Source organism: Cyclopterus lumpus, chromosome 15 (assembly GCF_009769545.1).
Source record: "Cyclopterus lumpus isolate fCycLum1 chromosome 15, fCycLum1.pri, whole genome shotgun sequence".
Lineage (NCBI taxonomy): Eukaryota > Metazoa > Chordata > Actinopteri > Perciformes > Cyclopteridae > Cyclopterus > Cyclopterus lumpus.
The window spans coordinates 23,196,646-23,215,154 of record NC_046980.1 but is presented as its reverse complement, the minus strand read 5'-3'; the positions used below and the strand labels follow the sequence as shown (position 1 = coordinate 23,215,154).

The 18,509-nt window shown below is 39.0% G+C and overlaps 1 protein-coding gene across 1 annotated transcript in view; it reads right to left on the bottom strand.

Moving 5' to 3' along the window:
- shtn1 (shootin 1) overlaps positions 1–7,901 on the bottom strand; it is a 53,249-nt gene extending 45,348 nt beyond the window's left edge. The window contains exons 1-3 of the mRNA XM_034552548.1: positions 7,832–7,901; positions 2,523–2,575; positions 1,741–1,801 (exon numbers count right to left, since the gene is read on the bottom strand). Of these exons, the coding sequence (XP_034408439.1) occupies positions 1,741–1,801; positions 2,523–2,575; positions 7,832–7,886 (169 nt within the window). The 5' untranslated portion in view covers positions 7,887–7,901. The remainder of the gene's footprint in view (positions 1–1,740; positions 1,802–2,522; positions 2,576–7,831) is intronic.
- Between the last annotated feature and the right edge of the window lie 10,608 nt (positions 7,902–18,509).

Below are 18,509 nucleotides of genomic sequence, written 5' to 3'. Positions count from 1 at the left end.
CTTCCAACGCTGTGATGTGCCTCCTGGTTCACATATTTCTACAGCTGTAATGGACGATTGCCGGCAATGGTTGGGGCCACAACGTAAAGGTGGTGATGGCGTTAAGATGAGAACAATATTACTGTATTATGTGTCTATTCTTACTCAGTATACCACAAACTAACTTACAAAAGGCCCTCATAACACACACATGTATGCAACTGACCTGTATACTTCTTGCTATGTACTTCTACTTTGGAGGAAAAATATTGTTTTGATTTGTTGCCGATTCAGATTGGATTAAAACAATTTATATATGACAATTAAAATATGATGCATTATTATTCGTTGAACTTTTTAGCATCATATCAGATCCACCTTGAGCAAACGTTATATACATTCCAGTATGTTGGGCTTTGCGTAGCCACAAATGTGCTCTTAAACCGAGCGTACAAACATTTTATGCACAAATCTGGTTTTTCTGACTATTCCCACAAATCGTGAAGGCCTGTTGTCTTACTGTAAATATACACCATTCTACTAAATGTATCTCACTTTAAAAACGTTTAATCGCCTTTAATTAAATGATATTAAAACCGTTAGTTTACAAATGCCTTCGACAATTGTATGAAATAAGTATGAAATGGTCACCTTTGGACCATCACACCAGCTGTAAACAACGCAGCCACCACTGCAATCTAATTCTACAAATAGATAAAATACTAATGATACAAGTGAAGCTGCATCTTTATCTGCAACTGGGCAGAAACACAGAATTAACCGAGTAAATAGACATGCAACAAAAAGCTGAGCAGTCATGTGATGCCAAGGTTATGAAACTTTGACTGCCCTAAAACATGAATTAATGAATCACATAATTATGAACTTTTAAACTACGTCAGGATGAAATTCCATGCTGGGTGTCGTCAATTTGACCCTCGTGTCTTGGACATATCCAACTTATGGATGTTTGTCCAGTAATGTCTCATCTTGGGCTCACAGATCAGATTGTTCTTGTCCTGCTGTTTCCTTTCACATAATATCAAATATATATCAAAAACATTTCTTTTATTATTGACCCACGTCGAAATCCCCGTCACTTTTGTGGAAAGTTATTGTCTTAAGGGACAATGCTTCTCCATCTTACAACATCGCTGCTTTAACTATGATAAACCTCTTCTTAAAGAGCGAAATGGGGGCGTAGCAGTTTTAACTTGAATGATTCTGATTCACTCACACAAAGCACAGCATGGATTTAAGTAGCCAAGGCTTTTTTTCTGTCAGTGTGATACGTTTGTATCAAGATCTCCAGTCTTACTCACACAGACCCGAGTGGTGGCTGACTCATACCGGTGAAACACACTCTGGTTCCAGTCCTTTCCAGTTGGCTATCTGCCCATGCGGACTCCAGGACTCCAGGGGGTTGTAAAGTGAAGGTCTGCCAACGCGGACGACATGCTGGACTCGGTCTGCAGAGCTCTGGAGCTCCGCCCCCAACGTGTGATGGTTTATTCATATTGCCCCGTGTCTAAATTACAACCATTTTTAAAGAGTGCTCCCTCGGTTCCTCAACGACGTACCCGCCAAGTGTGGAGTAGATCACATGTTCTCAAGCGATGGATGGACCGACTGAGAGACGGAGACTCCTCGCTTTCCAGTTCGATACGTTTGGGAGTTAAAGCTTATAGTTTATAGAAGGAAACAAAGTCTGCCTTAATCTCACTTTCCGTACATGTATTGGCCCAAGAGTGAGACACTCACCTTGCTGGAACTCATTGAGCTTCTTGATGGCCTCATCTCTCTCCTCTTCCAGCTTCTTGCACTAAAACAGAAAGACAGAGAAACGTCAACCCAAGTCCACGCTGTTCCGATCAGCCTTCAGCAATTCAGGATTCAAAAAGCTTTCATACCAAGCCCTCACCGGGGTCCCCCAATAAGGGTTTCTGAGGGCTATTATTAAACATCATGGTGTGATGGTTCAGGCATCCATCCAAATGTATTTCTAAAGCTATTCAATAGCCAATGGACTGTGCAATTAAATTATAGCAAAAACCATAAAAACAACACAGTAAGAACACAAAAGACAAGTTTAAAAGACAATAATATAGAAAAGCATCTCTTTAGTGGTTTAAAACCAGAGAAATGTGTTTTGAGAAGCGATTCATAAACAGGCAGTAAGGGCCAGCCTAACATGCAGAGAAAACCCATTCTCCAGTTTGGGGGGGACAACTGCAAAGGCCCGTCTCAACCTGTGCCCCAAACCTGGTCTAGAGACCACCAGGAGCAAGAATAGAGACCACCAGGGGCAAGTTGACCTGAGATACTGAACAAAGATGTTTTCTTAAAGGCTTTTTACAGACCGGGGGAGTGACGAATACAAATCTAAAGGAATAAAAGAAAATGCTAAACACTTGGCTGCCAATATTATTAATGCAGCTACTTATACTTCTAGGCCAACTCCTCATTGTGCTGTAACTGTGTACTGATCCTATAGAACTGCTGCTGCTAACTCAACTATCTGTCTGACTGATAATACCACTTACCTCCATGGCTGCTGTCTCGTGCTTCCTCTGCAGGCCCTCATACTCCTGGAGGGCTGTGGAGTGTAAAGGACACCAGTAAGCCATGTTCAGTAAATCACAATAAAAGCAAATGTCAGTGAGGAACAGAGAACTCACTTCACCCTGTTTAATAATACCAAGTGGGAACTTCTGCAGCATGTGATACCTCCTCATTCAGTCACCTGACTATGACACCAGAGATGTAACACTCTGGCTGTTTGAATATGTGCCTTTGGAGTAGCTCCAGTAGTAAGGTGAACTGCCTTCTATCATCAATTTGTGTTAATAGATCATCTGGATGGTAGCTGCCAAGATTAGAACATGACACACGGGTGTGTTATTGAAAACACGCCAACTGTTAAAAGCTTGATGAGAACACATGAATGCATTTAGGTGGAGGGAAGAGGTTCTGGTGGTTTTCCTCTCGTGAGGTAAACAGAATGTGCACTAACCTTTAATATTAGAGTCAATGCTCTAAGACACACTGTTGAATGTAACGCAGATATAAAAGACAGGGACAACATTATTGGAGTTTAAGCTTCTGCAACCCATCTGTGGGTCGTGACCCACTGTTTGGGATGGACTTACAACAAAAACACACAAGGAATCCAACACAAACACTCTGAATGCAACACAAACACTCTGAATCCAACACAAACACAGTGAATCCAACACAAACACTCTGAATGCAACACAAACACTCTGAATCCAACACAAACACTCTGAATCCAACACAAACACTCTGAATGCAACACAAACACTCTGAATCCAACACAAACACTCTGAATCCAACACAAACACAGTGAATCCAACACAAACACTCTGAATGCAACACAAACACTCTGAATCCAACACAAACACTCTGAATCCAACACAAACACAGTGAATCCAACACAAACACTCTGAATCCAACACAAACACTCTGAATCCAACACAAACACAGTGAATCCAAGACAAACACTCTGAATCCAACACAAACACAGTGAATCCAAGACAAACACAGTGAATCCAAGACAAACACAGTGAATCCAACACAAACACTCTGAATCCAACACAAACACAGTGAATCCAAGACAAACACAGTGAATCCAAGACAAACACAGTGAATCCAACACAAACACTCTGAATCCAACACAAACACAGTGAATCCAACACAAACACTCTGAATCCAACACACACACAGTGAATCCAACACAAACACTCTGAATCCAACACAAACACTCTGAATCCAACACAAACACTCTGAATCCAACATAAACACAGTGAATCCAACACAAACACAGTGAATCCAACACAAACACTCTGAATCCAACATAAACACAGTGAATCCAACACAAACACTCTGAATCCAACACAAACACTCTGAATCCAACACAAACAGTGAATCCAACACAAACACTCTGAATCCAACACAAACACTCTGAATCCAACACAAACAGTGAATCCAACACAAACACAGTGAATCCAACACAAACACTCTGAATCCAACACAAACACTCTGAATCCAACACAAACACAGTGAATCCAACACAAACACTCTGAATCCAACACACACACAGTGAATCCAACACAAACACTCTGAATCCAACATAAACACAGTGAATCCAACACAAACACTCTGAATCCAACACAAACACTCTGAATCCAACACAAACACAGTGAATCCAACACAAACACTCTGAATCCAACATAAACACAGTGAATCCAACACAAACACTCTGAATCCAACACAAACACTCTGAATCCAACACAAACAGTGAATCCAACACAAACACTCTGAATCCAACACAAACACTCTGAATCCAACACAAACAGTGAATCCAACACAAACACAGTGAATCCAACACAAACACTCTGAATCCAACACAAACACTCTGAATCCAACACAAACACAGTGAATCCAACACAAACACTCTGAATCCAACACACACACTCTGAATCCAACATAAACACTCTGAATCCAACATAAACACAGTGAATCCAAGACAAACACTCTGAATCCAACACAAACACAGTGAATCCAACACAAACACTCTGAATCCAACATAAACACAGTGAATCCAACACAAACACTCTGAATCCAACACAAACAGAAGACATTGTACAGTGCAGTTATCAGAACAGATGTTATTTTTCTCATGGAACAAATGTAATCAGTAACCAAATTTAGCTCCTCGAGACATTCAGGAGTCACGGAACAGGAAGCTGACTAAGGATGACATTTTAAGCTCTGAATCGAGGACTTTGTAGAGGAAACGGAAGACGGGAACAAATAAAAAGCCTCTTTATTTTTGACCTCAATCAACAAGTGTTTAATAAGGCTGATGGCAGAGTTATAATAATAACAGAGTTAATAATACATTTTATTTGTATAGCATTTTAAAAGGGTACTTAAGGCACTTTACGTGGTGAGAAGAGAAACAATAAAAGCAATTACAATATTTACAAGAGCGATGACATAAGATTAAGAAACAAAACAAAATATAAATAACTAGCATCATTCAAGATGAAAGAAGGTGTTTTTTGTGTTCTTGACGTGGCATTTAAAGGAGAGGGTTGGATCAAAGATGACACCAAGGTTACAGATGTGTGTGGAAGCAGGAACAGAGGTGCCATCGATGCAGAGGGAGAAGTTGTGGTGGGATTTGTGTAGTGAAGTGGTGCCGATGAGGATTTCAGATTTGTCGCTGTTGAGTTTGAGGAAGTTGGCTTGCATCCAGTTGCTGATGGTGGAGTAGGTAGTGGGTGTGATGGATTTGGTGGAGATGTAAAGCTGTGTGTCGTCGGCGTAGCAGTGAGCTTGGAGACCGTGGTGGCGTATGATGTTGCCAAGGGGGGGCAATTAAAGGTTGAAGAGGCGGGGGCCGTGTACTGAACACCTTGAGGGACTGGGGTTGTGTCAGACTTGGATTTATTGATGATAATGAACTGTTGGCGGTCAGAGAGGTATGACTTGACCAGGAGAGGGCTGTGACAGTAATGTGGAGGGAGGACTCAAGACGGGAGAGGAGGATGGAGTGGTTGATGGTGTCAAAGGCTGCACTGAGGTCCAGTAGGATGAGGATGTTGAGGGAGTGGTCATCAGAGGAGAGGAGGAGGTCATTGGTGACTTGGATTAGGGCGGTTTCTGTGCTGTGGTGAGATCTGAACCCGGATTGAAATGGTTCATACAGTTGGTTGGAGTCCAGGTGGGTTTTGAGTTGGTTGGCAGCAGTGTGTGCCAGTATTTTAGACAGAAAATGGAGATTGGAGATGGGTGTTTAGTTGTTGGGGATGTCAGGGTTAAGACCAGGTCAGGGACTGTGACATGCGGCGGCTGGACAGGGAGCGGTGGCATCATGCACACGGTTGCTGGTTGTGTCAGTTTGTGCTGGACCGAAGATGATGGTGTCCATGAGCTTCTCAACATCCTGGATCTTGTAGAGTGTGGATATTCCTTCCTTCCAGCTCTTTGATTTCATCGGCCATGCAGGGTGAGCTGACACAGTGGGATGGGGAGGTTGAGGGCAGCCATTGTAGATGTGGCGGACACAGGGGATCCAAACCAGAGCCCTCAGCGTTGTTCAGGTTGTTGGTCCTGTTTTCCGTTTACTGATTGTAGACACCCAGCAGCATGAGCTAGCTCCAAAGCTACAAACTAAACAAGCTGGTAGTAGCCTCGGCAGGCTACTACAGGAATTTAAGGCAGTCAGTGGTGGTGATGGAGTCTCTATTCATTTGAGTATTTTGGGGGTTTGGCAAGCAACAAAAGTCAATAATGACTTCCTGGGTTTTGGCTGTTAAGCATGAGCTCCTTGCTTGCTCACCTCAGAGCGGTACTGGGTTTTATCCTTATTGGAGATTAGGCCCGAATTGTCATCCACGTATTTTATTGTTTTCACAGAGCTGTCGTTGGATTTAAAGTAAATATAAATAACAATACGATTAAGCAGAGAAAGAGAGCACAGCACAGGGGAGCTCCTGCGCTGAGGTTAGGAAGGCCGCATGGCCAGGTTGATGTTCATATCCAGAAGTGTGGTGGAGAGTTGGAATAGGTTTTGGAATTAAAGGCAGCACTGAAGTGTGTAGGTGTTTGGTGATTCCAGGTGGTGTAGGGTGGGTGGAGTGCTTTGTTGACTGCACCCTAAACAGTCCACTGAGCTTGGTAGGCAATCAGTGGGGAGATGCAGGACGATAGAATGATGAGCTCACATTATTTCCTAGCCACAGATGTTAATTCAACAGGTGACATTGGGGTGGAAGAGTGAGTGTGGCTGGTGGAATGTTTTTTTTTTTAAACCTTGCATGAAACTATTTTCAATTATCTGGGAGGTTAGGGTCATTATCCGGAAGGGAGCATATATATTTTTTAATCCGTCATGGTCTTAAGATTTTTCCATATAACTAGTATTACTGGTTACGAGTTGTAAATAGCTGGACTTAGCTCTTCTTATTGCAGCACACAATTCATATTTGGCTGCAATGTATTGATCAATGTCACAATTTTGTCTCAAAATCAGCTGGTCTGCAGCTGCAATTTACTGGATAACGATGCATTGTATTTAATACTCATACATAAATCTAGTGAAGTAAAAAGTTAAAATATTTCCCTCTGAAATGCAGAGTAGAAAGTAGCATCATAATTGTAATTACGGTAAGTACAGAAGTACTTGAGTCAATGTCCTATGAAGACCATGCTGTACCATTACACGGGTGTGACCAACAGAAGGTTCATGTCAGTGATAACAAGCAGCTCTCTGAGGTGACAGTCACAGTGTCACACCACCACTGTATGATGGATGCAAAGGAATTTAGCTTCCATTGAGGGGAACAGGTGCCACAGGCTTGAAGACACACAGGAGGGAAGAGTCAATCCACAGGTAAAGGTGTGGCCTACAGGTGTGCCCAGTACTGTTAAACCAGGTCCGGGTTAGAGAGAGTCCACCTACTCTACGTGGACTTTGACCGGAAAACAAAGTGCAGAAAGAACATCAAATGTAGCCACGTGACTCAACATAAAGCCCAAAAGTAGCCACGTGACTCAACATAAAGCCCAAAAGTAGCCACGTGACTCAACATAAAGCCCAAAAGTAGCCACGTGACTCAACATAAAGCCCACTAACGTGACCCTGTTCCTATAACCCGAGCTTCAGTGACATAGCACTGCTTCATCTATCCACCGAAGCAGCATTCAGACCGGTATTCAAGCCGGTGCTCCACGAGCGCCTCGCTGCTCGTCACCTGTCGTCGGTGTGCAGACGCGTCTCTCGGAGGTCGGTGGCGCGCGCACACCCCGTATGAAGCAAACGTACCTCGGTTTGACAACTTGGTGATCACGTTGATCTTTTCCAGCTCCTCGGCAGCCATGGTGAGACCGACTTCATCCAGAGTCCGACCGGAAGTGCTCCCACGCGACACACCTGAGACGAGAGTCCCTCGGGGCACTCTTCAAGGTACAGTACATAGACTGTATACAAGGAACATTACATAGGCTGTATACAAGGTACAGTACATAGACTGTATACAAGGAACATTACATAGACTGTATACAAGGTACAGTACATAGACTGTATACAAGGAACATTACATAGACTGTATACAAGGTACAGTACATAGGCTGTATACAAGGAACATTACATAGACTGTATACAAGGTACAGTACATAGACTATATACAAGGAACATTACATAGACTGTATACAAGGTACAGTACATAGACTATATACAAGGAACATTACATAGACTGTATACAAGGAACACAGTACATAGACTGTATACAAGGAACACAGTACATAGACTGTATACAAGGAACATTACATATACTGTATACAAGGAACACAGTACATAGACTGTATACAAGGAACACAGTACATAGGCTGTATACAAGGTACAGTACATAGACTATGTACAAGGTACAGTACATAGACTGTATACAAGGAACATTACATAGACTGTATACAAGGAACACAGTACATAGACTGTATACAAGGAACACAGTACATAGACTCTATACAAGGAACATTACATATACTGTATACAAGGAACACAGTACATAGACTGTATACAAGGAACACAGTACATAGGCTGTATACAAGGTACAGTACATAGACTGTATACAAGGAACATTACATAGACTGTATACAAGGAACACAGTACATAGACTGTATACAAGGAACACAGTACATAGGCTGTATACAAGGTACAGTACATAGACTGTATACAAGGTACAGTACATAGACTGTATACAAGGAACATTACATAGACTGTATACAAGGAACACAGTACATAGACTGTATACAAGGAACACAGTACATATACTGTATACAAGGAATACAGTACATAGACTGTATACAAGGAACATTACATAGACTGTATACAAGGAACACAGTACATAGACTGTATAAAAGGAACACAGTACATAGACTGTATACAAGGTACACAGCACATAGACTACATAGACTGTATACAAGGTACAGTACATAGACTATATACAAGGAACATTACATAGACTGTATACAAGGAACACAGTACATAGACTGTATACAAGGAACACAGTACATAGACTGTATACAAGGAACATTACATATACTGTATACAAGGAACACAGTACATAGACTGTATACAAGGAACATTACATATACTGTATACAAGGAACACAGTACATAGACTGTATACAAGGAACACAGTACATAGGCTGTATACAAGGTACAGTACATAGACTATGTACAAGGTACAGTACATAGACTGTATACAAGGAACATTACATAGACTGTATACAAGGTACAGTACATAGACTGTATACAAGGAACATTACATAGACTGTATACAAGGAACACAGTACATAGACTGTATACAAGGAACACAGTACATAGGCTGTATACAAGGTACAGTACATAGACTGTATACAAGGTACAGTACATAGACTGTATACAAGGAACATTACATAGACTGTATACAAGGAACACAGTACATAGACTGTATACAAGGAACACAGTACATATACTGTATACAAGGAATACAGTACATAGACTGTATACAAGGAACATTACATAGACTGTATACAAGGAACACAGTACATAGACTGTATAAAAGGAACACAGTACATAGACTGTATACAAGGTACACAGCACATAGACTACATAGACTGTATACAAGGTACAGTACATAGACTATATACAAGGAACATTACATAGACTGTATACAAGGAACACAGTACATAGACTGTATACAAGGAACACAGTACATAGACTGTATACAAGGAACATTACATATACTGTATACAAGGAACACAGTACATAGACTGTATACAAGGAACATTACATATACTGTATACAAGGAACACAGTACATAGACTGTATACAAGGAACACAGTACATAGGCTGTATACAAGGTACAGTACATAGACTATGTACAAGGTACAGTACATAGACTGTATACAAGGAACATTACATAGACTGTATACAAGGAACACAGTACATAGACTGTATACAAGGAACACAGTACATATACTGTATACAAGGAACACAGTACATAGACTGTATACAAGGAACACAGTACATAGGCTGTATACAAGGTACAGTACATAGACTGTATACAAGGAACATTACATAGACTGTATACAAGGAACACAGTACATAGACTGTATACAAGGAACACAGTACATAGGCTGTATACAAGGTACAGTACATAGACTGTATACAAGGTACAGTACATAGACTGTATACAAGGAACATTACATAGACTGTATACAAGGAACACAGTACATAGACTGTATACAAGGAACACAGTACATATACTGTATACAAGGAATACAGTACATAGACTGTATACAAGGAACATTACATAGACTGTATACAAGGAACACAGTACATAGACTGTATACAAGGAACACAGTACATAGACTGTATACAAGGTACACAGCACATAGACTACATAGACTGTATACAAGGTACACAGTACATAGACTGTATACAAGGTACAGTACATAGACTGTATACAAGGAACACAGTACATAGACTGTATACAAGGAACACAGTACATAGACTGTATACAAGGTACAGTACATAGACTGTATACAAGGTACAGTACATAGACTGTAAACAAGGAACACAGTACATATACTGTATACAAGGAACACAGTACATAGACTGTATACAAGGAACATTACATAGACTGTATACAAGGAACACAGTACATAGACTGTATACAAGGTACACAGTACATAGACTACATAGACTGTATACAAGGTACACAGTACATAGACTGTATACAAGGAAGACAGTACATATACTGTATACAAGGTACAGTACATAGACTGTATACAAGGAACACAGTACATAGACTGTATACAAGGTACAGTACATAGACTGTATACAAGGTACAGTACATAGACTGTAAACAAGGAACACAGTACATAGACTGTATACAAGGTACACAGTACATAGACTACATAGACTGTATACAAGGTACACAGTACATAGACTGTATACAAGGAAGACAGTACATAGACTGTATACAAGGTACAGTACATAGACTGTATACAAGGTACAGTACATAGACTGTATACAAGGAGCACAGTACATAGACTGTATACAAGGTACAGTACATAGACTGTATACAAGGTACAGTACATAGACTGTAAACAAGGAACACAGTACATAGACTGAATACAAGGAACACAGTACATATACTGTATATAAGGAACAGTACATAGACTGTATACAAGGAACATTACATAGACTGTATACAAGGTACAGTACATAGACTATATACAAGGTACAGTACATAGACTGTATACAAGGAACATTACATAGACTGTATGCAAGGAACACAGTACATAGACTGTATACAAGGAACACAGTACATAGACTGTATACAAGGAACATTACATAGACTGAATGCTAGGAACACAGTACATAGACTGTATACAAGGAACACAGTACATAGACTGTATACAAGGAACATTACATAGACTGAATGCTAGGAACACAGTACATAGACTGTATACAAGGAACATTACATAGACTGAATGCTAGGAACACAGTACATAGACTGTATACAAGGAACACAGTACATAGACTGTATACAAGGAACGTTACATAGACTGTATGCAATGAACACAGTACATAGACTGTATACAAGGTACAGTACATAGACTGTATACAAGGAACACAGTACATAGACTGTATACAAGGAACATTACATAGACTGAATGCTAGGAACACAGTACATAGACTGTATACAAGGAACACAGTACATAGACTGTATACAAGGAACACAGTACATAGGCTGTATACAAGGTACAGTACATAGACTGTATACAAGGAACATTACATAGACTGTATACAAGGAACACAGTACATAGACTGTATACAAGGAACACAGTACATAGGCTGTATACAAGGTACAGTACATAGACTGTATACAAGGTACAGTACATAGACTGTATACAAGGAACATTACATAGACTGTATACAAGGAACACAGTACATAGACTGTATACAAGGAACACAGTACATAGACTGTATACAAGGAACATTACATATACTGTATACAAGGAACACAGTACATAGACTGTATACAAGGAACACAGTACATAGGCTGTATACAAGGTACAGTACATAGACTGTATACAAGGAACATTACATAGACTGTATACAAGGAACACAGTACATAGACTGTATACAAGGAACACAGTACATAGGCTGTATACAAGGTACAGTACATAGACTGTATACAAGGTACAGTACATAGACTGTATACAAGGAACATTACATAGACTGTATACAAGGAACACAGTACATAGACTGTATACAAGGAACACAGTACATATACTGTATACAAGGAATACAGTACATAGACTGTATACAAGGAACATTACATAGACTGTATACAAGGAACACAGTACATAGACTGTATACAAGGAACACAGTACATAGACTGTATACAAGGTACACAGCACATAGACTACATAGACTGTATACAAGGTACACAGTACATAGACTGTATACAAGGTACAGTACATAGACTGTATACAAGGAACACAGTACATAGACTGTATACAAGGAACACAGTACATAGACTGTATACAAGGTACAGTACATAGACTGTATACAAGGTACAGTACATAGACTGTAAACAAGGAACACAGTACATATACTGTATACAAGGAACACAGTACATAGACTGTATACAAGGAACATTACATAGACTGTATACAAGGAACACAGTACATAGACTGTATACAAGGTACACAGTACATAGACTACATAGACTGTATACAAGGTACACAGTACATAGACTGTATACAAGGAAGACAGTACATATACTGTATACAAGGTACAGTACATAGACTGTATACAAGGAACACAGTACATAGACTGTATACAAGGTACAGTACATAGACTGTATACAAGGTACAGTACATAGACTGTAAACAAGGAACACAGTACATAGACTGTATACAAGGTACACAGTACATAGACTACATAGACTGTATACAAGGTACACAGTACATAGACTGTATACAAGGAAGACAGTACATAGACTGTATACAAGGTACAGTACATAGACTGTATACAAGGAGCACAGTACATAGACTGTATACAAGGTACAGTACATAGACTGTATACAAGGTACAGTACATAGACTGTAAACAAGGAACACAGTACATAGACTGAATACAAGGAACACAGTACATATACTGTATATAAGGAACAGTACATAGACTGTATACAAGGAACATTACATAGACTGTATACAAGGTACAGTACATAGACTATATACAAGGTACAGTACATAGACTGTATACAAGGAACATTACATAGACTGTATGCAAGGAACACAGTACATAGACTGTATACAAGGAACACAGTACATAGACTGTATACAAGGTACATTACATAGGCTGTATACAAGGTACAGTACATAGACTGTATACAAGGAACACAGTACATAGACTGTATACAAGGTACAGTACATAGACTGTATACAAGGAACATTACATAGACTGTATGCAAGGAACACAGTACATAGACTGTATACAAGGAACACAGTACATAGACTGTATACAAGGAACATTACATAGACTGAATGCTAGGAACACAGTACATAGACTGTATACAAGGAACACAGTACATAGACTGTATACAAGGAACATTACATAGACTGAATGCTAGGAACACAGTACATAGACTGTATACAAGGAACATTACATAGACTGAATGCTAGGAACACAGTACATAGACTGTATACAAGGAACACAGTACATAGACTGTATACAAGGAACGTTACATAGACTGTATGCAATGAACACAGTACATAGACTGTATACAAGGTACAGTACATAGACTGTATACAAGGAACACAGTACATAGACTGTATACAAGGAACATTACATAGACTGAATGCTAGGAACACAGTACATAGACTGTATACAAGGAACACAGTACATAGACTGTATACAAGGAACACAGTACATAGGCTGTATACAAGGTACAGTACATAGACTGTATACAAGGAACATTACATAGACTGTATACAAGGAACACAGTACATAGACTGTATACAAGGAACACAGTACATAGGCTGTATACAAGGTACAGTACATAGACTGTATACAAGGTACAGTACATAGACTGTATACAAGGAACATTACATAGACTGTATACAAGGAACACAGTACATAGACTGTATACAAGGAACACAGTACGTAGACTGTATACAAGGAACACAGTACATAGACTGTATACAAGGAACATTACATAGACTGTATACAAGGAACACAGTACATAGACTGTATACAAGGTACACAGCACATAGACTACATAGACTGTATACAAGGTACAGTACATAGACTGTATACAAGGAACATTACATAGACTGTATACAAGGAACACAGTACATAGACTGTATACAAGGAACACAGTACATATACTGTATACAAGGAATACAGTACATAGACTGTATACAAGGAACATTACATAGACTGTATACAAGGAACACAGTACATAGACTGTATACAAGGAACACAGTACATAGACTGTATACAAGGTACACAGCACATAGACTACATGGACTGTATACAAGGTACAGTACATAGACTGTATACAAGGAACATTACATAGACTGTATACAAGGAACACAGTACATAGACTGTATACAAGGAACACAGTACATATACTGTATACAAGGAATACAGTACATAGACTGTATACAAGGAACATTACATAGACTGTATACAAGGAACACAGTACATAGACTGTATACAAGGAACACAGTACATAGACTGTATACAAGGTACACAGCACATAGACTACATAGACTGTATACAAGGTACACAGTACATAGACTGTATACAAGGTACAGTACATAGACTGTATACAAGGAACACAGTACATAGACTGTATACAAGGAACACAGTACATAGACTGTATACAAGGTACAGTACATAGACTGTATACAAGGTACAGTACATAGACTGTAAACAAGGAACACAGTACATAGACTGTATACAAGGAACACAGTACATAGACTGTATACAAGGAACATTACATAGACTGTATACAAGGAACACAGTACATAGACTGTATACAAGGTACACAGTACATAGACTACATAGACTGTATACAAGGTACACAGTACATAGACTGTATACAAGGAAGACAGTACATATACTGTATACAAGGTACAGTACATAGACTGTATACAAGGAACACAGTACATAGACTGTATACAAGGTACAGTACATAGACTGTAAACAAGGAACACAGTACATAGACTGTATACAAGGTACAGTACATAGACTGTATACAAGGTACAGTACATAGACTGTATACAAGGAACACAGTACATAGACTGTATACAAGGTACAGTACATAGACTGTATACAAGGTACAGTACATAGACTGTAAACAAGGAACACAGTACATAGACTGTATACAAGGTACACAGTACATAGACTACATAGACTGTATACAAGGTACACAGTACATAGACTGTATACAAGGAAGACAGTACATAGACTGTATACAAGGTACAGTACATAGACTGTATACAAGGAGCACAGTACATAGACTGTATACAAGGTACAGTACATAGACTGTATACAAGGTACAGTACATAGACTGTAAACAAGGAACACAGTACATAGACTGAATACAAGGAACACAGTACATATACTGTATATAAGGAACAGTACATAGACTGTATACAAGGAACATTACATAGACTGTATACAAGGTACAGTACATAGACTATATACAAGGTACAGTACATAGACTGTATACAAGGAACATTACATAGACTGTATGCAAGGAACACAGTACATAGACTGTATACAAGGAACACAGTACATAGACTGTATACAAGGAACATTACATAGACTGAATGCTAGGAACACAGTACATAGACTGTATACAAGGAACACAGTACATAGACTGTATACAAGGAACATTACATAGACTGAATGCTAGGAACACAGTACATAGACTGTATACAAGGAACATTACATAGACTGAATGCTAGGAACACAGTACATAGACTGTATACAAGGAACACAGTACATAGACTGTATACAAGGAACGTTACATAGACTGTATGCAATGAACACAGTACATAGACTGTATACAAGGTACAGTACATAGACTGTATACAAGGAACACAGTACATAGACTGTATACAAGGAACATTACATAGACTGAATGCTAGGAACACAGTACATAGACTGTATACAAGGAACACAGTACATAGACTGTATACAAGGAACACAGTACATAGGCTGTATACAAGGTACAGTACATAGACTGTATACAAGGAACATTACATAGACTGTATACAAGGAACACAGTACATAGACTGTATACAAGGAACACAGTACATAGGCTGTATACAAGGTACAGTACATAGACTGTATACAAGGTACAGTACATAGACTGTATACAAGGAACATTACATAGACTGTATACAAGGAACACAGTACATAGACTGTATACAAGGAACACAGTACATAGACTGTATACAAGGAACATTACATATACTGTATACAAGGAACACAGTACATAGACTGTATACAAGGAACACAGTACATAGGCTGTATACAAGGTACAGTACATAGACTGTATACAAGGAACATTACATAGACTGTATACAAGGAACACAGTACATAGACTGTATACAAGGAACACAGTACATAGGCTGTATACAAGGTACAGTACATAGACTGTATACAAGGTACAGTACATAGACTGTATACAAGGAACATTACATAGACTGTATACAAGGAACACAGTACATAGACTGTATACAAGGAACACAGTACATATACTGTATACAAGGAATACAGTACATAGACTGTATACAAGGAACATTACATAGACTGTATACAAGGAACACAGTACATAGACTGTATACAAGGAACACAGTACATAGACTGTATACAAGGTACACAGCACATAGACTACATAGACTGTATACAAGGTACACAGTACATAGACTGTATACAAGGTACAGTACATAGACTGTATACAAGGAACACAGTACATAGACTGTATACAAGGAACACAGTACATAGACTGTATACAAGGTACAGTACATAGACTGTATACAAGGTACAGTACATAGACTGTAAACAAGGAACACAGTACATATACTGTATACAAGGAACACAGTACATAGACTGTATACAAGGAACATTACATAGACTGTATACAAGGAACACAGTACATAGACTGTATACAAGGTACACAGTACATAGACTACATAGACTGTATACAAGGTACACAGTACATAGACTGTATACAAGGAAGACAGTACATATACTGTATACAAGGTACAGTACATAGACTGTATACAAGGAACACAGTACATAGACTGTATACAAGGTACAGTACATAGACTGTATACAAGGTACAGTACATAGACTGTAAACAAGGAACACAGTACATAGACTGTATACAAGGTACACAGTACATAGACTACATAGACTGTATACAAGGTACACAGTACATAGACTGTATACAAGGAAGACAGTACATAGACTGTATACAAGGTACAGTACATAGACTGTATACAAGGAGCACAGTACATAGACTGTATACAAGGTACAGTACATAGACTGTATACAAGGTACAGTACATAGACTGTAAACAAGGAACACAGTACATAGACTGAATACAAGGAACACAGTACATATACTGTATATAAGGAACAGTACATAGACTGTATACAAGGAACATTACATAGACTGTATACAAGGTACAGTACATAGACTATATACAAGGTACAGTACATAGACTGTATACAAGGAACATTACATAGACTGTATGCAAGGAACACAGTACATAGACTGTATACAAGGAACACAGTACATAGACTGTATACAAGGTACATTACATAGGCTGTATACAAGGTACAGTACATAGACTGTATACAAGGAACACAGTACATAGACTGTATACAAGGTACAGTACATAGACTGTATACAAGGAACATTACATAGACTGTATGCAAGGAACACAGTACATAGACTGTATACAAGGAACACAGTACATAGACTGTATACAAGGAACATTACATAGACTGAATGCTAGGAACACAGTACATAGACTGTATACAAGGAACACAGTACATAGACTGTATACAAGGAACATTACATAGACTGAATGCTAGGAACACAGTACATAGACTGTATACAAGGAACATTACATAGACTGAATGCTAGGAACACAGTACATAGACTGTATACAAGGAACACAGTACATAGACTGTATACAAGGAACGTTACATAGACTGTATGCAATGAACACAGTACATAGACTGTATACAAGGTACAGTACATAGACTGTATACAAGGAACACAGTACATAGACTGTATACAAGGAACATTACATAGACTGAATGCTAGGAACACAGTACATAGACTGTATACAAGGAACACAGTACATAGACTGTATACAAGGAACACAGTACATAGGCTGTATACAAGGTACAGTAC